This window comes from Mytilus galloprovincialis, chromosome 14, assembly GCF_965363235.1.
Source record: "Mytilus galloprovincialis chromosome 14, xbMytGall1.hap1.1, whole genome shotgun sequence".
Taxonomy (NCBI): domain Eukaryota; kingdom Metazoa; phylum Mollusca; class Bivalvia; order Mytilida; family Mytilidae; genus Mytilus; species Mytilus galloprovincialis.
The window spans coordinates 16,893,021-16,918,364 of NC_134851.1; the positions used below are offsets into that span (position 1 = coordinate 16,893,021).

The window sequence follows — 25,344 nt, forward strand, 5'->3', positions numbered from 1 at the left end:
TTTAAATAACTGTTAAATCAATAATGGATTATTTACCCATGCTGAGCCTACATGATACAAGGTAAAATTTGATCAAATCTTAACATTTAAAAGACATGTTTTAAATCCCTGATTATATTAAGGCATTTTTAATCTCTTAATTCTTTCTTAAATCTACTTTATAATTTATTGACAATATATAAGTTCTTTTCAAATCAGTTTATGTATTTTATTGACAATATACCTGTATATAATTAGTTTAGCGGTTCAACGAGTATGACCATTAATATATTGATTTTAGCCTTGTACTACTTATAGAACTTAAAACCCAGTTTGCATGACAATGGTCCTGATCCTGGTAACCATGGCCTGCAGACGACACACAACAAGTTCCCGTACAAACTGAATCACATGGTCCAATTACATCTGTGAAGTACAGGGTAGGTCTGGTATACAGGATATATTCTGATTTGGAGTGGAATACATTGGAAAGGACATTATTTTTCTATAGTGAGTGAAGACTGCTAAAACTGCCACCATGTCGGCGGCAGATTTAGATTTACACGATGCGCGTGTGGAATTCATGGCAGACTATGTCATCAAGACATTAAAAATTAAACCAGACAAATTTCAAAAGATGTATAGTTTGGAAGAAACCAGACAAATGTTCATGGATTTCTTTGAAAAGTCCGACTGTCAGTCTATAGTTATTGGACAGCCCACTGGTAGTTTAGTGGCCACATTAGAATGGCCAACGAAACCAAAAGCCAAAGCTTGCTATTTCGTCAAGATGACGGGAAACAATATCAACAAAGACACCAATATGAGGACGGCTTTGATGTATGGTGATCTCTCATATGCTCCCCTAGATCAACTTTCTGCATTCGTAGATGAGGTATAGTTTTGTAATTTTGATAAATTCACATTATAGCACAGAAATATGTTTTATCAGGGGTTCTTTTATTACCTTTTATATCAGTTTTGAGGGGTTGATGAAAAACTGTTTTTTCAGGTGTACTTTTGTTATGTTATGCACCTACATGTATTAAAATAACTTGTATATATGTAATTTTCAATTGTTTTAATTCATGGGTTTCCTCTCATTGTTGAAGGTGGTACAGTGACCAATAGCTGTTAATTTGTGTGTCATTTTATCTATTGTGGAGAGTTGTCTCATTGGCAATCATACCCCATCTTTTTATTTTTGTAAACCTCTGAGACTTCATTCTTATAAAAACAAAAGTAGAATCTTTAGTTATAAGGCTATGGGCTATATCTCCAACATGGTCAAATCTGACCAGCAACTTCTGGGAATTTGATGAACAACCTTGGGTCCTGAAGTCTCATCTAAAAGTCCTTGTGACCTTTAAAAATATTAGAAATTGTTTTATTTAAATGACTTTTATTTGCTTAATTTTAAGTGACCTCAGATTTTTTTTGTAATTTGAAATTGTGACCTATGGGGGTACCCTACCAGAGCCCCCAGAATATTAAAGGAATTTGATCTGATTTTATTAGTGTAGGAATCAATGGCTTCAGATGGCAATTAGATAATCAATAGGTGAACCAAACTAATTGGCTCTAATGTAATATTTTTTTAATAAATCGACATTTGATTTCCTGGTAGTGAAAATGTACTTCTATACATGTAAATAGACCGTATAAATTTGATTACCCTAAAATTACCAATATTATTAAATGAAATATTTAGCATGTACATGGTGTAGAGTTTCAGGATACTTTTACTATCCACTGGTTTAACTTTCAAGGGGATCTATATAACAGTGGGATTGTTCATTTCTATGTTCTTTATTTTTTTGCCTTTTTTCTCAATATTTTTTACCAAGTTTCAATTCTTTGTTTTAAAACGGCCCATTATCTTCTATTCTATATAGTTTAGGGGCCACGGTGGCTGAGTGGTCTAAGTAGTTACTACTGTAATCACTAGCCAGTCATGGATGATCAACACTGAGATTGCGAGTTCAAACCCTGCTTGTGCAGGTGCACTAGACTTCAATCTTAATAGACTAGGATTTTCAATTTTCCTAACCAAGGTCTGTTGTTTTGTCAGGGCACTCCAGCTTCCTCCACCAATAAAATCTGGCCACCTTGAAATACTGGTAGCTCTAAAGGGGTGCCTTAAAGTGGCGTTCAAACACCAAAACTCAAATCTATATAAGTTTACCAATTTTTCTATTTTTTTCCGTTTTTGACACACTAATTATCTTCATTAAACCCCATCTACACCCTCAATATGTATGTTAGTTGATGCCTTCTTAGAAACTACTTAATTAGTCAAGCTAATAGGTCAAAATCAATATCAAACAATTGTTTTATAAACATGACCTTGTACAAAAGCAACCTACAATAGGTAGATAGCTTTATGTTGCATGTTTCAATACAAAATCATATTGAGATATTATATGAGAAAGTAGTGAATTATTAAGACCTTCTAGTGGAATATAGGGTGATCCTTGTTATCCATGAAAGTAACCCAGAACTAAATCTAATTAGTATTGGATAATAATAAAAAATCCAATACATGAATAAAGTATGAATAAAAGTTATAAGTGAAAGATAGAAAGACTTTTGGATCAAGTTGGCATATATGTAAAATATCAAGTAAAAAGAATACTAAATATATAAAACAAGTATTAAAAGAAATAAACTTAATGTACAATTTCTTTCCATGAAAGGGAGGTACTGTATCTATGAAAATTCATCTACAGCACAAGTCCCCCCCTCCACCTCACTTTTTTTTATCTTATCTTTTTTAATCAAAACTTCATTGCATATGTTAGAAAATGACTTATTCTATTATGTCAAAGAGACAAGTCATTCCTTTTTAATAAAATAGTTAAAGTACATGTAGCTCATCATATATCTTGTAAAAAAAAAAAAAAACGTCCTGACTGTATTAAAGATTGGCATTGTTACGAGTGTATTTCAAGTGATGCACTATATCTCTGTTTTCAATAGGTATATCTCAAATATTTAAATCCCCTGGCTCGTTTGTTATTTCAAAATTTGATCAATTGAAATATTGTACCTTATTCAATACAGTGACAGAATCTACATGTATAATAGACTCTACAATGACTTGTCTCTTTGATGACTGTGACAGTTGATTCTCCTTAAAGAAACATTCCATTGCATACCTTAGAAACGTTGTCTCACATGTAGCCCTTCACATGGTACTTTGATATAATCAATTTCTTTTTTTAAGGGGAGGGGAGGGTATATAATTTATTTCTATCAGTGTACATGTTTTTTTTTTAAATTTTTATAAAAGAGAAGAAGAATCCTTTTTCTGTCAGGAAATTTACATATTTTAAGAGTTCATATTTTTTTTTTTATCTTAATTGAAATTAAAGGTTAAAATTTTGGTCTTTTATTAACATTACAAGAATATTGAACACCTCAGCAAGAAAATAATTTGCAGGTAATTAATCAATTCTTATACATTTTAGAATTAATTATTCATCAATGGCATTGAGTGAGATATCTTTTGTATCACAAAACTTTAAACTGGTAACCATATAGTTATCTAATGAAAGTTACATAACTTGTATTTGGTCGTCAAGTTTTTAACTGTAATAAATAAAAAGTTTATTCATAAACATGATGTAATGCAAATTGATTTACTTATCAATGCCCCCCCTGGTAGAGTGATAAGTTCATTTACCTAAATTTTCTTTCTTCCCTTTACATTCAGATTTTTTCGCAATAATTTATGTACAGTCGTGTTTACATGGAGGCTCAGACAAGTTTGAAACAAGTTTAATTTGATCTTTGAACATTAATGATTAAGAACCAAATTGCGTTTATTATTAAACGCTTTAAGTTGTAATTTGACTAATAAATACAGAATTGAATGCATATCAAACAATTGATAAGGTTTCATTAAAAAGATAACACACAAAACATATATATATACAGGAGCAGTGCTTGAGACTAACAAAATATATTTTGTAATTATAAAAAAATGTCAGGTGTTATTTAACACAGATCAAATCGTCCTGTTATTTTTTTCCTACATGTTCTTTTCTAGCTTAGCAACCTCTGTTCTGTTGAAAATTGCCAAATTTGATATTCTATCTGAAAATTTTGGGAAAAAATGGTATATTTCTTACTCTGTAAAATTTCCTGTAAAAAGAAAAACGGAAACAAATTTTAAGCGTATGAAAAAAATAGGAAAACAATTGTATTTAACATGTTTAAATGGATTTTATTTAAAATACAACTAGATATTCTATCAGAAAATTTTGTTTAAGATCATCAACATGATCAAAAGACTATTTAAACTTTGCTTTGACATATTTTAAATGTGTCATTCCTTAGATGTGCCCTTGATTACATGGAGAATAGCCAAACTAAGATCTCTATTTGATAGTTATGGTATCATTTTTAAAAACCAAAGACATCTAGAGGTCAAACTAAGGTACTCAACAAAAGACAAGCTGACTTGGGAATGCTCTTACATATATACCAGTACATGTTTAAATCACTCTGTATCTAAAAAACCAAGGGGACAAGACATTTTTCTAGCCTTTTTAAGTTTGGAAATGAAATCAAAGCCAAATAGAATAGGGAACAATTATCTAATTCATGTCCCTCTCTTTTATGTTTATTTTTGTACCAGACTTCCTTAAAGGTTTTTACAAATTTGTTTTAGTGATATCCTAGTACCATAATTACTTTTTACAATTTGGTTGATTTACACATATATGTCATTCATGAGTTCATGTCCCTTTTCGTTTGAAATTACAAAGAAATACATATTGGTTTACACATCATTTATTTCTATTAAGGAATATTGGCGGGAAAATGTTCTCTCTTGATTTTTGATAGTTTTATCATTAACCAGCCAAAGTTCTCAAAAACTATTAAAAAATTAATAAGATTTTATAAGACTTTTACAAACAGCTTATAATTATACATGTAAAAGATTAATAAAAAGAAAAATAGGGGTCCATGGGCAAAATTTTTTAAGGCATTCAAATGGATAAAACCAGAGGATTTCGAAAATCTGACAAAAATTCCAAAACATGACCAGCAAACATCCTTAAGTCATCTTCATTCTATGGAAATATAGTGTTCACCCAGATAAAAATAAAGTTTCATGAGGACATGGAGGATGTGCATTTTAAGGCTGCCTTTTTTGACATTGATTTGATCTCCAATTTATATTTATTAAAATAGGAAAAGAAATTTATATTTATTAAAATAGGAAAAGAAATTTATATTTATTAAAATAGGAAAAGAAATTTATATTTATTAAAATAGGAAAAGAAATCCTAAGTACATGTACTAAAATGCATTTTAATTGATATTTTGATTAATTATTACTATATTCTTTTTTTCGTGTATAATTTTTTTAGGGTGAATTTGGTGAAATTAAATGTATTTGTGATGAATTGGTGTGCAGAAGTCAATTTTCCAGTATTTCCAAAAAAATTAAAAATATTCTCAACAGGCTTGAAATATTTAAATGTCATTAATTAGGTCTTTCTTTATTTATTTTAAAAAATGAACACAAAATAAACAAAGTTTAGTCAATCAACAGACCTATATGTTCTATACATTTGAATTGTAATTTCAATGAATTTACATTATAAAGGTGTCATATTTTACTTACAACACTATTTGTTACCTTTTGTCCTTTTTTATCTTTAATTTGTTTTCTGTTTGGATCATTGGTATTGCTTTAACAGTTTTACAGTTCAGTTGAGTTTAATATGTAAGGTAAAGAAGGTAAACATGCATATACAGGTGTATAATCCTGTGGTATTTATTGAAAGGTTTTATTGCATGGTTCTAATTAAGCTGCATTGGTAATGTTGGTATTCACAGAAAAATATGTCTAAATAAAATTATACCAGGAACTTTATGAATATTGATACACTGCAAAATATACGATATCATAGACTTTTAATGTTTAACCCTGACCCAAATGTCCTTTTATTTTCACAGAAAACAACAAATTTTTAAAGTATTAAAATAAACCAATATTAGATTCAGATTTTTAAAAAGTTTTGTACATGATAATATGCCATAGTTCATTTCTAATGAATTTGCCACTGGCATGACTGGACATTATTCTGTCAACAATCAATCAATTTCAATGGCCAAATCAAGTCCTTCATTGTCTAACTCTCTTGCCTGTGAATTCGTTTTTGGTACCAGCTTTTGTAGATTTAGTGGAAAAGTTTAATTACTAATTTAAATATACAAATAACATGAATAAGTATCTTGCTTATATACTGACTTTGTCCAAACCACGAAATAAAATATCCATGAAAAGAGGTACCCATTTAATAAAGAAATTCTAAAAGTTTGAAATCAATTTTGTAATATAGAATAAAACAGTACAATTTGTAGACTAATATTTTTGTTCACAGGTTTTAGTTCCACTGTTATCCAATGACAGAAACCATGAATCCTGGCCACAAGTTGTTTCTGCTGATGTCTCCCGCCATTCTCAGCGACTTAAAAGTGATGTATATGTTGTGTCAGGACAAGCTAAGGGCAAAACCTTGCTGCCACTTCCTGTCGGTGCTGAGAAAGTAGATGCTGATGATGATAAGTATGTTATCATAAATATGTCACATGACTTTTTTGAAAGAGCTTACTTAGATAACCTTATTAAGGACATAACGTAGAAATAAAATGATAAGTGTATTGATTATTGACCTTAAATCTTGACCTTTTTCTTTTACTCTGGGGGTCTTTGTAGCTCAGGTTGAAGGCTAGTTGACATCTAGGATATAATTGGGGTATTAAATGGGTTATGGTTAAGTTCAGACATATATGATAAAGCTATGATATAGGTAATATAATAGTCTTAGGACGCCAAAGTATTCCTTTCCCAAAAACCATTTAACATATCAAAAGAAAGATTCTGCATTCTTCATCTTAAAGTCTATGTGAAGTTGTAAGACTAGTGGTTAAAATCACACTTTAAAACAAATTGTCTCCCCTGTATATGTATATAAAAAACCTATAATATTGTATTGGTCAGTGTTTTTATTTGTGCAAGTCCACAATAATAAATTAAGGTACAAGGAGAAAGTTTGGTGATACTGTTAAGGATGTTTGTTTGTCATGTTTTGGAATTTTTGTCAGATTTTCAAAATCCTCTGGTTTTATCCATGTAAATGCCTTTAAAAAAAAACTGCCCATGAACCCCCCTTTTTCTTTTCACAAATCTTTTACATGTATAATTATAAGCTATTTGTTAAAGTCTTGTAAAATCTTATTATTTTTTAATAGTTTTTGAGAACTTTAACTGGTCAATGATAAAGCTATGAAAAATCAAGAGAGAACACTTTCCCGCCAAAATTTCAATGGCTTATATTTCGAAAATAAGCACATTGACCCCTATATTTTTTTTGCTTTTTTGATTCCTCAATTAATACCCTATCAATATATACTAGTTTTATGGAAAGTTATTTATTTTGAAACTGAGCAGCAAACATCCTTAATTAGCATTAGAGAAATTAGTCTTGACAAAAGTAAAAGAAATTTCTCTTCTGGTCTAATATTGATAAAATGCAATTATGAAGGTCTTAAAATGAATTGTTCTTTTTTTCAGAGCGGACAGTATTGACCGACAGCTTATCCATGCCATTGAGTCAGTGGTCATTGACTGGACACATCAGATTAGAGATGTTCTAAAGAAAGATTCAGCTCAGCCTTTATTAGAGGGTCTTAACCCAACACCATTTGTAGAAATAGAATTCTGGAAAAATAAATCCACCAATCTGGATTGTATCTATGATCAGGTAAAAGCTAAGTTAGACAGACCCAGTTATGCTAGCCATACTAAAAAGTACTTCAGCTCAGACCATTATCAAAATTTTACTGTTTTTGATTTCATAAATTTGATAAGTTACCAAAAGACCAATGTTCCAATACAACAAAAAGTCATTAGTTAACATAAAATTGTGACAACACTGTTATGTTGTTAAGTGTTTTATACCAGAGATAATAATGTCAAATTTATACACACAGAAAAAGTGCAGATTGACAAATAACAGAGCATATATATGTATTCTCATCTTTTGACTTTATTGATGAATTTCAGATTAACACTAAAAGTTATACTTTACTTAAATAACAGACATACATAAATTTTATTTGTTATTGACAACTGTTATGGACAACTGGACATATTTATATCTGTTATGGACAACTGGACATCTTTATATCTGTTATGGACAACTGGACATATTTATATTTGTTATGGACAACTGGACATCTTTATATCTGTTATGGACAACTGGACATATTTATATCTGTTATGGACAACTGGACATCTTTATATCTGTTATGGACAACTGGACATATTTATATTTGTTATGGACAACTGGACATCTTTATATCTGTTATGGACAACTGGACATATTTATATTTGTTATGGACAACTGGACATATTTATATTTGTTATGGACAACTGGCCATATTTATATTTGGTCTTTTCTTAGTTGTAATTTGTCTTGTTAAAGGGAGACAATCAATGTGTTGTTAAAGGGAGACAATCCATGTGTTGTTATATGTGCAGGGTTGTCAATAAGATTTAAAGTAGGAGTCTAAATAATAAAAGTAGCAGGCAACACTGGCGGACGGCGTAGCCGTTCGACGCGACGAGCTTGCTCGTTGCCTTTCACGGCGAGGGGTCTGGGTGCCGCTGAAGGCCCCCAGAATTTTTTTTTAAAATGGTGCAAAATCCTGCACTCTGGAGGGCTCCTGAACTCTAATTTTGTTCTTTGCAAACACCATTTTTTTAATGATGATAAGGTAAATGAGCAGCAAGATGGTCATATTTTCATATAAAGTTGATCACATAATATCATTAAGACTTTCAGCTAACAAGTTATTGAAGTTGTTTGCGAATTTTTGAGGAAAATGATGAACGCATGACTCTGAAAGACATGGTGATCATTCAGGAAAAGATTTTAATTTGATTTTATTAGTTGAAAATATTTTTAATTTTACTGTAGACGTACAATTATTCAAACAGTTCTAACCCACAGAAAACATTTTTCAGTATTAATAATTTCAAATACTTATCACATTAAATCAAATGATGAATTTAATGGACTGTTTCAGGCAAAAAGGGTGCACTTTGGTGAAATTACAATAATCTAGAATTTAAAATTTTTGTAACTTTTTGTGAGTTTTTAATTGAAGTGTTATAATTAAGAAAGGAAAAATGGGGTCATCATGGTCATGGGTCAAAATATTTTACCCTGTATCATAGGGAGAAAAAAACAGAGATCAAACATCTGACAAAAATTCCTGAACCTGGCCAAAGTACATCCTTGAATGCAAAATGCAAGACTCACACTTCTTTATAATCATAGGGAGACATTATCCTCATCCTCATTTTTTATTATTATTACTTGGATGAGGTGAGTCAGCATGATTGTGTGAGATTTCTTTTTAATAGCATTGTGTCATGTATGTTTGGGGAATGTTAAGCAAGACCTGTCATGTGTGATAATAGTATATCCTCCTTTACACGATATATCTCTTGGTGTCAGGTGGTGCTCCTAGTATTTATGACTCTATATGAATCTACACAATGACATGCAGACGAGCTATCTCTACATTTTTTCTTTCATTTAAAAAAAAGGCCATGGGACAGGTATACATATGATTTATGATTTATGGTAAAAAGAAAGAGTCTGCTGTTAAGAGGCTCTATCCCTTGAAAACAAGAAAATGAAAATCACTTAATGAAAATAATGTGATGTCTGCTTTTATGAGACAAGACATTGCTCTTTTTTTCATTTCATGATAGGACGACGATCATGCACTTCATGAACATTACCAAGGAGGGTGTCTCAATTATTCAAATGCAAATGTCATAGAACAACCCTTTTTTTTCCCTTTGTTGTTATTTGAAAAAAATCTGAAATTCTTTTCATTTCTCTTAGTCTTTAGTAAGTGTCCCAAATGACACTGTAAACACTTGTGTACGTTTCCTCTTTTGTAGTTTCTTCACATATGTAATGTTCACTCATGTACTTAATTGAAATTGTGGCTGCTGCTTAAAAAATTTTGACTTAATTTTGATATAGATTTATAGTGTTTTTTGCTGTATAGTGTTCTGACTATGCTATTGACTGGTTACAAAATCTCGTTATTACTATGAATGCATACTTTTCCTGGTTTCAGTACAAAATCTTATAGTACTTTGCAGCAAAATCAACAACCAGCATTTATTTTACCGGAAATTCAATTTTATTAACCAATCAGAAATGCCGTTATATATCTCTCTAGATTGTCCTATATAGTGACCGACGATCTAAAACTAAAAGTACGATTTATATTTTTTTGACATAAAAAAAACAACCGATGGGAATTTGATTATAAACGACCATTTCAATCGGCAATCGGTTCTTAATGAATACGCTGCATTATGTGTACCCAACTTTAAATGAGTCTTGTATGCTGATGCCTTAATCCAATTTGAAAAATGTTTGGTTTCACATTTCAAATACGTTATATGTCTTATCCTTTGTTCCATGACACATAAGATTCTGTATACGTTCGTCACATAAGATTCTGTATAAGTTTGGGTACTTCTGGATTTCACTAATAATTTCATATGTGTTTGTAGCTGAGAGATCCAAAAGTAAGAAAGATGGCTGAAGTATTGGAGAGGACACAGAGTAGTTATTTTCCAGTGTTCAAAGATATCTTCAGAGATGTTGTAGCAGGTTAGTATTCCATCACATGAATATGCCATCTTTGTCTTAACCCTTTCCTCCATGGATTTTTTTTTTAACGTACTTGATTCGCATAGGATTTTTTCGATAAAAAAGTCATCAGGTTTAAAGTATTAATGCATTGTGAAAACCAATATTTCATCAATGATGTTCAAGTCAGATATTCTCATGCATATCCTTTTCATATTGGATACAATATATAAGTATGATGCAGACATTTTGTAGTCAAAGCGTTTCAACTAAGGTACTACACAGGCGTCAAAAGGCGTCATTATGGAGTAAAGGGGGTGGTGTCAAAAGACATCATTATGGAGAAAAGGGGTGGCATCATTATGGAGGAAAGGGTTAAGCTTTTATTACAAAGAGATTTACTAGAAACATTTTGTGACAATTTCCATATTAATTTGATAATTTGACTTAACTTACCAATTATGACATGGATAGAATTTGGTGTCATCAACCATTAGAACTAAGACTTACAAAATAATTGCATTTTTGTTTTTAATAATTAATATTAGCAAGAATGTGTTGCAATAAAATTGAAAATGAAAACGGCAAATGTATCATTATTATAACAACAACCCGACCAAAGAACAGAAAACAGCCCTCTGCCGAGAGCTGAGATTCAAGCTATAATGTAACAGAATAACAAAAAAAAAAAAAAAGAAAATGCCTTTATTCTTTTTATAGGCCTTGGTTAAAAAATTGAATAACACTCAGTTGTGGATTAATCTCTTTCACCACATATAAAACATTGCTAGATTTGTTCAATTGAATGAATGACTTTGCAAGCATTTCATTGATATGTACTGTACATAAAAACATGACTGCTGCATTGTTACCTGATGTAATTGCCTAATATTATCAAGCACCACATCCTGTCCTATATAAAACATATTAGGCAGTAGGATCAAAAGAAATAAGAGAAGATTGCCAATGAATTACAATACTATTCATTTTATTGACTTTTATTTATACATTTACAGCACTTGAAGAGGCCAAGGACATCAACATTTACCTGAGACCAGCAAGACATCACTTTGAGGACTATGAACAGTCTGAGTTTGATGATAGTGGTCCATTAATGGCCCCTATGATGCACACAGTTTGTTTGATATGGGTCCATTCTCAGTACTACAATACTCCAGCTAGAATTATTGTCCTACTCCAGGAAATGTGTAACATGATTATCAACCATGTAATTATATTATTACTTTGTCATTTTACTGTCAATCAAATCAATGAAACTCTTTATTGCCATATAAATCAACTTATACCAGGCCCTTAGCCAGGAATTTCCAAGGGGGGGGGGGTTGTTGGACTCGACTTTAACAGTCACAATTTGAACAAAACATTGACTTTAACAGTGCTTATTTGATTTCAAGGGGGGGGGGGGGGGTTGTCTGAACCCCCGAACCCCCCCTGGCTATGGGTATGTATACCATTTGTGACAAAAACAACATTAATATAATGGCAAGAAAAAAGCATGAATAATCATGAAAGTTTTATATAAAGTTGTTCATATAAAAATTAGAATATGTGGTTAATTGACAATGAGACAACTCTCTTTCAGAGAACTTATGATATAGATGATTGATGATGTTAGAATCTATAGATCACCAATATACATACCTATTTAAAAAAGATATTAAATGCAAAAAAATATTTAAAGTGCAGTTGAATAATGAAAATACCGGTATGGCCATATAAGATTAAAGAAAAAAAATATTCTTTAACACTGAAGATAAAAAATAATCAAAAGAAGGCTAATAATCTGTAACAACAATTAGTTTTAAGAATTTTCAAGGAAAACACTTAAAGACAAAAGAAAGAGAAGATTTAAAGACAAATATCAATAACTGAAAAAAATCATTTTTTTGGGTAAAATTCGCAGTTCGAACTTTAAAAAAAAAATAGATACACCAACAACAACAGTGAAATATAACTTATGTTATATATTCTTTTTCTAGGCTAGAAATTTCTTGGAGCCAACAGAATTGTTTAAAGGTGAGCTAGAAGAGACAATTGGCAAGGTCAGGAAATCTGTGGAGGTGCTCCATATTTATAAGGAGACGTATGAAGATCACAAGAACAAACTGAAGTCTTACTTTGGTGAAGGGGAAGAACCTAGAGAGTGGGAGTTTACCCCTAAACTGGTGTTTGCCAGATATGACAAGTTTAAAGAGAGAGTCGAAACTGTTTTGGTAAGGCAATATATAAAGAATGATCTGTAGATATTTGTAGAAACAATATATACTGTAAATTCAGAAATTATTGCTTTCATTAATTATTGCGATTTTGTCATTTAAGACTGAAACATGATTTAAATCTTTGCTATATTGACAAAAATCCTGTTTAATTCATATAAACATATGGGACTTTTAAAATTATTGCGATTATAACCCTGTCACATTTTTTGCAATAATAAAAACCTGGCAATGATTTCTGAATTTACAGTATTGGAAAGAACAGTTCCATTTAAAAGAATTTAACATACACTGTAACACAAGGTCCAGGGGTAAAATCTCAATTATGGGTGAGCTTCAAGTACATTGGACAATGAAAAAGTAAATAAAATTCTTAAACACTCCATTTTAAAAGTACCATTCCTGTAAGTTGTATGTGTAAAAGGAACTGCCTATAAGAACTTGTAGAGGTTTAAACTTCAAAAAGTTAAAATGGATAATTGAAATGGACATATTTGAAACAACAGCCATGTCACACAGCTTGAACATATCTGTCATTTGACATGATAAAACCAATAAATCTTTAAATATGGTGGATTTTATAACAAGTGTAACTAAAACTCTGTTACCCATTTATTATTCTGTTTCCAATCTATTATTTTGATTATGTAACTGGGTTTCTTTATTCCATGTGCAATGTGTATTACAGGTTCAATGTTGGGAATTTTGGATAGGCTTCTTTTGTATATAATGTGTATTCATTTATTTTTCGTGGGTATCTGTTTTCATGGATACATTAAGTATTGCATTTTTGTGTATTTAATTTCGTTGTTTTGCTTAAGTCTGCATATAAGCATATAAGTCTAATAGAACATTTGTATTTCATTTAAAATCTGAATTCGTGATTCTCCTTTACCCACGAAATCTACGAAAATTGATATCCCATGAATAATAATGAATCCACAGTTATTATAAGAAAATCTATAATTATGAAATGAAACATATTGATATTTAGCCATTATTGAATACAATGTTAAGGGGCCAGCTGAAGGATGCCTCCGGGTGCGGGAATTTCTCGCTACATTGAAGACCTGTTGGTGACCTTCTGCTGTTGTTTTTTTCTATGGTCGGGTTGTTGTCTCTTTGACACATTCCCCATTTCCATTCTCAATTTAATGAAAAAAAAGAGAAAGAAATGTCTTTTTTTAAATTTCTTTTTGTCTCAATAAAGGAAAAAAGTGCAGACTATACACGACCTCATACGGTAACAAAATTATGTTTATTCCATAGGAACTGATGGAAACAGCTCAAGAGTTTCTGAAGCTAGAGAAAGTAGAACTTGGTGGAGTTAAAGGAAAAGTGCTAAGTCAACAAGTTGTACAGTTGTTTGAGGAGTTCAATGCAATCTACAGTACCTTCACAACCAGGAGTTATGATTCACTGGACCCTAGTAATCCAGTACGTTTTTATTTATGATCATGATTGTCTTCTCATTATTTATCACTTTCTCCCTCTATTTATCAAGTTTCAACTAATTTCACAGAAATTTTTTATTTGATAGTTTGTTTCAATTTTGTTCTTATTTTGGCTTTTATCTTATTTATTAATTTGTAAAAACTGTAAAATTTACAGCAGGATGCATTGAGTGTGTAGGAAAAGGTAGAATCTTTGGTAAGCTTGCTTGCTAGCTGAACAGTGAAGTCATTATAATATTAGGTATACTACCCTCCTTTCGGAGTAGTCTAGTCCTACAGACAGATAGATTGGTTATCTGTCAGACTAGTCTACTCTTAAAGGAGGATATATAGTTCACCTAACCAAATAATGACTTCACGGTTCAGCTAGCAAGCAAACTAACAAAGATATTACTGTAACTTACACACTCAATGCAATCGGCTGTAAAAAAAAATATGTATGACAAAAAAATGAAGATGCATGAAAACCAAAAAGTGTAACGAATGAGATTTGAGATAAAGGTAAAGACTGCATAGAATGAAGTATGCTAGGAACCTTCACTGGTCAATATTTTGAAGTGTTAATGATAAAAAGTGTAATCAGATCTATCGGTTTATATACATATTCAATTTGCTGGTAAAAAAAATCTTTGATAAAGACCGATTTCATATGCATTCTTTAAGCCATTTTAATTTTGCACTGTGTTTTTCCTTTTTATCACTGTTTACTGGCTTTAAATTTTTATTCTTTTTCAGTCTATTCGGCCAAATAAATAGTTTTACGTTAAAATTCCAAATAGTTATTGAAACTCACCAGCATTTTCCTCAATTTTCAGGACAAATGTTCTTATAATGACATAATAATGTTAAAAAATCCAGACAAGATAAATGTAAAACTTTTTATTTGGCGAGAGAACATTATTTTCCAACACCCTATGCTTTTGTTTGTTTGTACTTACATACTTAGTGATAAATCTTTCAGGCATTAGATAAGGTAAGAATGCTGACTTGGCACCTAACTCAGTGGTGTACCGTGATCAGGAGTAATAAGCTAGAAAATTAACAAACGGTGCCCTATACTTTTGATGCTTTCAAATGTTTTATGAACCTAGCTTAGTCTCAGAATGTTTGTAAAGAGTGTATCTAACTGTTATTTTGATAACAAATTAAGAATATAAATTGCTAAAGATTTACAACCCAATCTATAGATATATGCTTTCTCTGTAAGACAGTTTGAATTCCTTCCGTAGTAGATTTTGTTTTCCTGCAATATTTATATGTAAAATTGCATGGTTTTTGTCTTGTGTAAAGCTTTATTATATCATATACCTGTTGTTGTATTTTTTGTAAGTGTGGTAATATGCTTGAAAACTAATGTGTTGAAATTTATTTTTTGTGTATCAATCCTAATTAGCAGCAAAAAACTGTTCCATGTTTTAAGCTTTATTTTTCCATTGTGAACCTTCCATTTTCATGTAGCAACTTTTAAAAGCAGCACCTGAATAATAAGCCAATATTTACTATGTAGTATTTAGTGGTCTTGTTGTCTTTTGTCATCTGATTTTTCATGCCTTGGCGTTGTCAGTTTCATTCAACTCATAGCTTCCGACTGACCCTTAATATTTTGTGTCCCTTTGTTCTCTCACCATTTATTTGAGGTTGGAACATATATATCTACTCTAATCAGTCATTTTAACAGGAGGATATATACAATGTACCTGTACTCTTTCTTCATTTCGTTATATAATCAGTTAACTCAAGTTTTGTGTTGTTTATTCTAATCAGAAAACTTTTATATAATGTATATGTCAATTCTAGTTGTAAGATCAAGTGTCCACAATGTAGTGATCACTTTATCAAGAAAGGTAAGGACAAATTGGTTTTACTATTTATGTACAGTAGAATCTTGATTGTTTGAAATGAAATTTTCTTGTGCCAAAAAAATTTAATTTTCATTGTTTTTCTTTCCCAGAAGTTGTACAAATTGTTATCAGTAATTTACAGTAATCAAAAGAATTTTCATTGCACTTTTATGTAATTTTAATTCAACTTATGTTGACTGTTAAATATTGAGAATTATTGATGAAAATGACCGAATACAAAAACAAACCAAACAAGCAATCCAAGTTCAAATATGAGGTTCAACTGTATTTAAATGTTTGAAACCATTACTAGGGGATACATATGTATATCTGTAGGGAGTAGAAATGAATTAACTGCTAGATATTCTGGTATTAGTATCTTGTATATCATAGTTGCCATCTCCGAGTCTAATTTGTCCGAAAACCAGAAATGAGAAAAAAAATACAGCATAATGCACTCCTCTACAATTGAAAATCAAAAACCGTCTATAGCTGTATATAATATGCACACCCTCTACCAACCTTATTTTGGGGGTTAAAAATGCGTACTATACACAACTAAAGCTGATGGTAAAATAACCTTTTGAAATTTCTGAATCTCTAACGAATAATCAAGACCCTTAATCACTCTCAGATGTGTTGGCGTGTGTTGGCAAATGGCAACTATGATACATTATCAGTACGGTCTCTGTTCAACTAGAAATAGAATGTAAGGTGATAAAAATATCTAACTTGTAGGTAGCAAAGATGTTCAAATCTGCCATATCACTTTTTTCATCATTTTAATATTTAAGAAGGACAGATAACTCGGTGCTCATCTATTTTGTTTTCATTGATACACCCTTTTGAATAAAGAAATGCCATCAAAATTGGTTTCAAAAGACTGAGTTCCTGCAATCATTATTTAACCTACCATGAATTCATTTTATTTCTCATCTTTAAACCATTTGACTCAAATTTTTAGAACTTAATTGAGTTGAATAGATTCATGCATTATAGTTAATAGTTTTGTATTTTTTATTTTATACTGTAAAACTAGAGAAAATATAGCTACATAAAGACAATATAATCAGAAAATCACATAACAATAACAAAAACACACATTTAGTTTTCTGTTTTTTTAGTAGATTATTTTTTTTTTGCATGGTTAGTTTTCAAAATGTTTGAATTTGAAACGTTCATAGAAGGCAAATGCATGTAATCTTTAGTTATGATAAAAATATTTAGGCATCACAATTTAATGAAATATTGTACCTTACACAGGACATTTTTCATTAATTCTATATTATATATGCGTCATGAGATATACTTTAACATAATTTGCATGAATGCATGTAATTTGTAATAAAAATCTGTATCTAGATTTTATCCTTATACATGTAATCATTCTTTTTTACAAATTTCATCTGCTTTGTATAGAATTTCATTTCTTTACACTAGATCCAAATACAATTTCCTAATTTGTTGTACTTCATACTGAATATTAAACTTGTCAAGGTTTTAAAAATATGAAAAATATAATGGAATGACCGATGTTTACCAATTTGGTATATATACCTTTAGCTCTCTTGATGAATTTTAACAGATTTTTATATTTTGTATTATTTTATTTTTCATTACTTATGATTATGATATTCTTTTTTAACAGGATTTTCTGGAAGATTACAGCAGATTCCAGGAGAAGATTGGTGACTTTGACAGACGCCTAGCAACCGTCGTCTGCCAAGCATTTGATGACTGTTCAACATCAGAGTCTATCTTCAAGGTAAGGAGGAATATTCCTAAAATACTTGAAATTATAAAAAAAAACATTTACACATCTACAACAATCAATTATATCTCTAAATGCACAAATTTTATCCAAAAAAATTGCTGGATTTTAAATTACAGTATTAAGATTTTCAATAAATATATTCTTTGACTGCTTTCTTGAAATCCAAGTTTTCAAACTTTTACTTCATTTGGTCTCTGGTTTAGAGTTGTTCTATTTGCAATCCTACCACATCTTATATTTAAACAATTTTGATGGATTATCTCCCCTGATATGAGTTCTTTACTTCACAGATGCAATTTTAGCCTTCTTCTTTTTATTTTAAGATGTTTTTAAAATGATATAATAAAATTGAATGATTCATCTTTTATTTTAGTTATTGGATATCTTGGGTACCCTTTTGGAGCGACCATTGATAAAGACAGATTTTGAGTCTAAATACCCAATTATAATAGATATGATGAACAATGATTTAGATACTGCAAAGGCTATCTATGATGCACAAGTCGCCATAAAGAAAGGCAAAGGAAAAGCTGGTTTACATAAGAACATGCCGAAAGTTTCTGGTAGTTTGAGATGGTCCCATGAACTCAGAGAAAGGATATCTATTCCAATGAAAGACTTCAAATCTATTGATCATGCGTAAGTATACAATATATATCAATCAGTTTTGATAAAAGGGATATTCCATTCAAGTATTGGGATATCAGGATTGGAATGCATTTTAGACAAATACCATGTATGTCATTATATTACATGAATAGCCTTCTAGCCTAATGAGTTTATTAAATGAATTCAAACATAAAGCAAATGTATTCTTTAATGAATTTGCAATTTAATTTCGAAAGATATGAAATTTTAAGTATTTTTTGCATTGTAAAGGCATATCTAACCTTTGATATCTTTTTTCTCTTCAGATGTATGCAAGGAGAAGATGCAAAATTAGTTTATACCAAGTTTGAAGAAATGTTGGGACTTTTGAATGGGTAGGTGTTTAGTCAATTTGTTTTATCAATTATAAATTTTAATTCTTTCTTGCTACTAGTTCAAACACCTTTAATTACTTATAGAATATCACAGAAGTTATCTTCAAATTTTGACATCACACAAGAAAATGTTTGATGCTAAAAGTAAGTAGTCATTTTGTAACATTAAAAGGTCAAGTGTCCCAAATCTTTAGTCAAGTGTCACAGAATTGCCATATAATGACTGGAGAAATCATATACATTGTAAAACAAGTGATCACATGACATTATAAAAAAATTCTGCTTTTATTTTAAAAGTTTCATTCAGTTATATTTAACAAACGAAACATTTAAGTGTTTTTTGTTAGTTTGTCGATATTAAATTAAAATCCAACATGGCCAAATTAAAAAAAAAATCTGTAGAATAAAATGGGGAATGAATCAAAGAGACAACAACCCAACCAAAGAGCAGACAACATAATGTTTATTTTAGACATCATTCTATAAGTTTTGCTTAACTTTTAATCTAACGGTATTTTTTTTAAATTTTAGTTGGGACGCTGAAGTATATTCAGAATGGGCAGCCAGTGTAAGTGAAGCTTGTGCCTTCAATATGAGTCAACCTCTGATAGTCAGGAACGAAGAGACAAACCTTATACAAGTTAACTTTGACCCACAGCTTACTGCTGTGCTACGAGAAGTCAAATATTTGGACGGCCGTGAAGAACAGGAGATACCAGAATCTGCTAAAGCCATGTTCGCTAAGAATGATACTTTCTGGCGTTTTGTAACCAACTTAGATCTTAGCGTCCATCTCTATAATAAAGTCAGGAATACTGTGTTGGAAGTTGAGTTTCCATTGGTTGAAGACCAGTTGAAGGATATTGATGTCCAATTAGAACAAGCTGAAAAATCTCTAAACTGGGAGAGTGAAGGTAAGCAAATATGGTTTTCCCTTTTGAATGGTTTAACACTAGTCATTTTTGGGGCCCTTTGTAGCTTGTTGTTCAATGTGAGCTAAGGCTCCCTGTTGAAGGCAGTACTTTGAACTATAATGGTTTACTTTACAAATTGTATCTTGGATGGAGAGTTGTCTCATTGGCACTCATACCACATCTTCTAATATCTATTTACAGTGAATTGTCTAAGGAGAATATATTTATAACAAAAATGAGTAGAGGTTAAAAGAATGATTACATGAAGATTAGTCTTGTCAGTTCCTTCCTTTATCCCCCTACAATTGGAGCTTTTAGTTCCTCTGTGTGAAAAATAGTTCATTTATCAAGCTTGAGATTAAAGTTTTGGTGCAAGTCAATGTGACACTAAGTACAGAACATATATAATGATATAATTACATTAGATGTATGTTTCATTATGATACTTTAATCTGATTGGCTAACTGCACATCACGTGTTATTCCGTAAGCAATTGCATTGCTCAATAAAACTTTTCATTCATGATAACACGTGGTCCCACAATAAAGTGCACAGGTGAATTAAATAAAACAAAAATTTGTGTTTTCATGATCATTGCTAAAAAAATGTAATTATAAGTATTGAATGCTTCTTTTTGTAACTTCATAGGGTTGTAAAAGCGTTGACCATGCGCACATTTTTAGTACGAAGTGCTTCCGCGCTTCATACAAAATGTACTTCGGTCAACGCTTTTACACCCCAATGAAGTTACAAAAAGAAGCATTCAATTCTTAAATGAATTTTAATAATATATGCAAAGGGTTTTGATAGAGATTTCATGGAAATGTGATTGTTCAAGCTTGGCATGGTGTCCTATATACTCATATTCAAATGTTATTTAATAATTGCTAATGAAAATTTCAGGAGTATGGGAATATATCCAGAAAACTAGAGACCAAGTCATAGACCTCGAGTCCCGTGTACAGAAGGCCAAGGACAATGTGGAGGAAATCAAGAAACTGATGTCCACCTGGGCTAAGACACCACTGTTTGAACGTAAAGAAGAAAAACATGATTCTCTATTGAACTTAGATGATAGAAAAGAAAGACTTGAAAAGCGTTACACTAACATTAAGGGACTAGGCGACAAATTACATGAATTGTTAAAGGTAAGATTAATTGGAGCGTAAACATGTCACAAGAATATATCTTTAGAGACCGATTGATTTCAGCCATCAAAACAAATATCCGATGGGATTAATATGGCCAAATATTAGCTAAGGCAACATTTTTTCACAGTAAATATTTTTGGGTCATAAATATGAACCTTAATTTTACTGTTATAAAATATGCCTAAAGTAATTATTTGTATGAATAGAAGTTTTAAAGTTTTAAGTTATTTATCTACACATGCATCCACTATTGCTCCAGAACAAAAAAATATATAAGTGCTTCATAAGGATTGAAATTACGAAAAACCTACTGTGCTTATAATCAGTCTACTATACATGCTAGAAAAAATACATTTCAATGTTGCTGATGATTAATTTTTGTCATAAGATTTGTTGTGAAAAGAGCCTTTGCCATCAATACCTATTAATATCATAATACAAAATGCTAAAATGTTACCTGTGTTGAATAGAATCAACCGTGTGCAAATGAATATCAGTGCATCTGTCAACCTTTTTGATTTAAAAAAAAAAATTACTCTATGCTTATTCTTCAACTGTTTGAAAATTGATTTAATGTTAAAACCCTACAAAACTGACAAAATTCATCTTTTATTTTAGCAAAACTTAGAATATTTCAAAGCCAGTGGTAGTTCTGACACCTGGAAGGCCTATGTAGATTATGTAGATGAAATGGTAGTCGATGGATTCTTTAACACTATCCACTGCAGTATAAAATTCTTACTAGACAATACAGATCCTAAGATTGATGTAGATCCATTATTCGAAGCACAATTAGAGCTAAGAGTACCTGAAATGATCTTCATTCCATCTCTAGATTACGGAGTAGCCGATGGATTCTATGATTTGGTTGATAGCCTTGCCGGGGACATCTACAAACAGGCTTCTTTGATTCCACGTCTCGCTGCTCACAGCGGCGTGGAAAATTATCAACCTGATTTAGAAGAAATGGAAGAGTTGTCTGACATGAGAAGCGAACTCATGGATAGAATTACTAACATTATGAACAAGGCTGTGGAGTATAGAAATTCATTTGATAATTACTCCTATCTATGGGTTGACGATAGGACAGAGTTTATGAGACAGTTCTTACTGTATAACCATGTACTCACACAAGAAGAGATTGAAGCTCATGCTGATGACAGTGTCCCTGAGAATCCACCAACACTCAAACAATTCAAAGAACAGGTAGGATTGAATTATACATTCTCATTGTTTTTTTTTTTCTCCCTCTTCCCTGGAGTGAAACAGGAGTTCTCAATATCTGTATGCCCATCCCTACAAAATATTTAATGCTCTCACACTATAGTACTCATGAGAATTAAATAAACTTTTGTCAAAGATTACACCAGCAACATATCCATGAAAAAGAGCAGAGATATGGAAATGCTGTTTATCCATCTTACATTGTAAAGGTTGGCTGTGACCACTAAACTAGTCATGAAAATTTAATAAAGGTTTGGTCAAAAATTACATCAGCAATATCTCAGATGACTTTGAAAATCAAGACCTATCTATATTGTAATGGGGTGTTGGTGTAGTATTTCCCATTGGAAATGTAAAAAGTGTCTTCTTAGAGTATGTTTTTACTTGAACATTAGCTAATAAAAAAAACCTACATAAACTCACTGCAGATATATTGCTCATGGATATGTTTAACCAAAATGTTTGATGGTGGCAGTTTTTATCCTATTTTTTTAATTCTATACATTCAAATTTTAATCTGCTCACTGCTATGAAAAAATAAAATTTGTTTTGATTTTATTAAAAAAATCTATAGTATGAATGTATGTGGACCTTATTAAATTCAATTTTATTTATAGATTGACACTTATGAGAAAATATACGGAGAGGCAGAACAAATCCAGCCTACACAGTTATTTGAGAGCTGGTTCCGAGTTAATTCTAAACCTTTCAAGCAAGCTCTATTAAATACTATAAAAAGATGGAGTTACAGTTTCAAACAACATCTGATTGATCATGTGACCAATAGGTAAGATATTCTCTTCTGGACAGTGAATTCATTATTGTTTGTGGGATACCATTTTTGTGGATTTCGTGGGTATAGGTTAACATCATTTTTAACATTCAACTAAGTATGTATTTTCTATAGGCTTGCATGCAGACATAATTGAACAAGAATAAGATTGTGCTTATTCTTTGAAAAGAATATAATTTTCTTTGTTTTTTATTTAAAGTTTGAAGGAGTTAACTGACTTCATCAAGACAACAGATGCAGGATTAGAACAGGAAGTTGAAGAAGGTGATTACAATGGGCTGGTGGGATGTATGGGATACCTACTGGCTGTCAAGGAAAGACAGGCTACTACAGATGAGATGTTTGAACCGTTGAAACAGACTATAGAACTTCTGAAAACTTTTGATCAGGAGATGTCTGAAGATGTCCATCTTCAATTACAGGTAAATTAAATAAATTACAGGTAAATTATATAAGTTACAGGTAAATTATATAAATAACAGGTTTTAGTGAACATCATTCTTGAGTTTAGAGACTTCCGTTCCCATGTTGAGCGAGTGAACAGAAAACTATGATGCTCTATTGCAAGAGTTAGTCGTCAAATTGAAGAGTTTTTTCCAGACAAACTCCAAAGTGGTCTATAGCATTATACAGCTATTTTGGGACAAGGGCTCTTTATGTTAATTTAAAATATTCTTGATCATTCTCTCTTTACTTTATAGGAATTACCTGAACAATGGAAGAATACAAAGAAGATTGCTATAACTGTTAAACAACAGGTGGCACCACTACAGGCTACTGAGGTGGCTAATATTAGACGTAACACCGCCACATTTGACGTCAACCAACACAAGTTCAGGGAACATTTCCGCTCCATACCACCATTTAGATATAACTGTGAAAAACCATATAACAGCATTGATTCTGTAAGTTTTTATTTGTCCTCATTTATTTTTATGCCCTTTTTGTGTGCATTTTGATTTCTGGTCTGTGCAACTGTTTGTCCGTCCGTCCGTCTGTCAATTTGAAACTTAGTACACATGTTCCCTATGATATGATCTTTCTAATTTTAATGCCAAATAAGAGTTTTTACTCCAATTTCACTGACTACTGAATATAGAAAATGATAGTGCGGATGTACTATGCCTATGGACACATTCTTGTTAGTTGTCCTCATTTATTTTTTGGGAAAAAAGATTTTGTGCTTGGGCCATAAAAAAGAATTGGTTTGTTTGCCCTAACCCTTACATTATTTTATATTAAGATAGAACATTTTAGGAATTTCAAACTATAAATTTAAGATGAGCTTGTATAATACATTTAACAGTGATACAAAACACTCATGACTTGTTTTCTTTTAAAATGTAGTCTTATAAAATGTTGATGAAGAAAGCTGATTTATTTAATTGTTATTTGCTAATCTGTTTGCAAACAATTCATGCATATTCAGAACAGAGGAAATTGGAATAGATAATTTTTATCCCAGCAGAACAACAGATTTTTAAGATAACCAAATTCTTTCCTCTATTTTTTCAGTACCATCAAGAGATATCTGGTATGGAAAAAGAAATGCTTAAACTATTAGATGCTGCCGGACTCTTTGAAGTCAACGTCCCAGATTTCAAACAGCTTAAACAATGTCGTAAAGAACTAAAACTTCTGAAAACACTGTGGGACTATGTCATCATGGTCAGAAGCAGTTTTGATGATTGGAAAACGACAACGTGGAAGGAAATCAACGTAGAACAGATGGACATGGATTGTAAAAAGTTCGCCAAAGATATCCGATCTCTTGACAAGGAAATGAGAGCCTGGGACTCCTACACTGGTGTGGAGGATAGCGTAAAGAACATGTTGACATCTCTCCGAGCCGTTGGTGAGCTCCAGAATGATGCCATCAGAGAACGCCATTGGCAACAGCTTATGGCTGCCACTAAGGTAGGTTACAGGTTTTTTAAGATGTCAGAACTCAAATACTGCACAGACTTATTTTTTTCCTAGATGATTAATTTAAAGATATTTATGAGTACAAATATAACACAAAAATAATTACAACCAGTTGGCCAGGAATACAAAGTACCTGAAAAAAAAATTGTTTCACATTATTATTTTAGACATCAGTCAAGTTTTTCTCTACTTCTTAGCAAATCTTGCAATAATGTAAATCGATTTGCTAATAATGTAAATCTTCAGTATTTTTTAGGATGCAAAAATTTACCATACAATTTTATAAGAAATAAGAAAAACTAAAAATAAAGGTATCAGCTGCAATAAAGATAGTCAATACTTATCATTCAAAATATTACTGA

The 25,344-nt window shown here is 31.2% G+C and overlaps 1 protein-coding gene across 1 annotated transcript in view; it reads left to right on the forward strand.

The window, feature by feature from the left end:
* Positions 1-288: 288 nt before the first annotated feature.
* Positions 289-25,344, forward strand: part of LOC143059794 (dynein beta chain, ciliary-like) — a 54,359-nt gene continuing 29,303 nt past the window's right edge. The window contains exons 1-17 of the mRNA XM_076233356.1: positions 289-874; positions 6,381-6,565; positions 7,574-7,763; positions 10,607-10,706; positions 11,702-11,913; positions 12,686-12,919; positions 14,192-14,359; positions 17,866-17,982; positions 18,365-18,630; positions 18,906-18,974; positions 19,506-19,888; positions 20,792-21,036; positions 21,658-22,245; positions 22,881-23,050; positions 23,256-23,478; positions 23,758-23,961; positions 24,572-24,973. Of these exons, the coding sequence (XP_076089471.1) occupies positions 518-874; positions 6,381-6,565; positions 7,574-7,763; positions 10,607-10,706; positions 11,702-11,913; positions 12,686-12,919; positions 14,192-14,359; positions 17,866-17,982; positions 18,365-18,630; positions 18,906-18,974; positions 19,506-19,888; positions 20,792-21,036; positions 21,658-22,245; positions 22,881-23,050; positions 23,256-23,478; positions 23,758-23,961; positions 24,572-24,973 (4,113 nt within the window). The 5' untranslated portion in view covers positions 289-517. The remainder of the gene's footprint in view (positions 875-6,380; positions 6,566-7,573; positions 7,764-10,606; positions 10,707-11,701; positions 11,914-12,685; positions 12,920-14,191; positions 14,360-17,865; positions 17,983-18,364; positions 18,631-18,905; positions 18,975-19,505; positions 19,889-20,791; positions 21,037-21,657; positions 22,246-22,880; positions 23,051-23,255; positions 23,479-23,757; positions 23,962-24,571; positions 24,974-25,344) is intronic.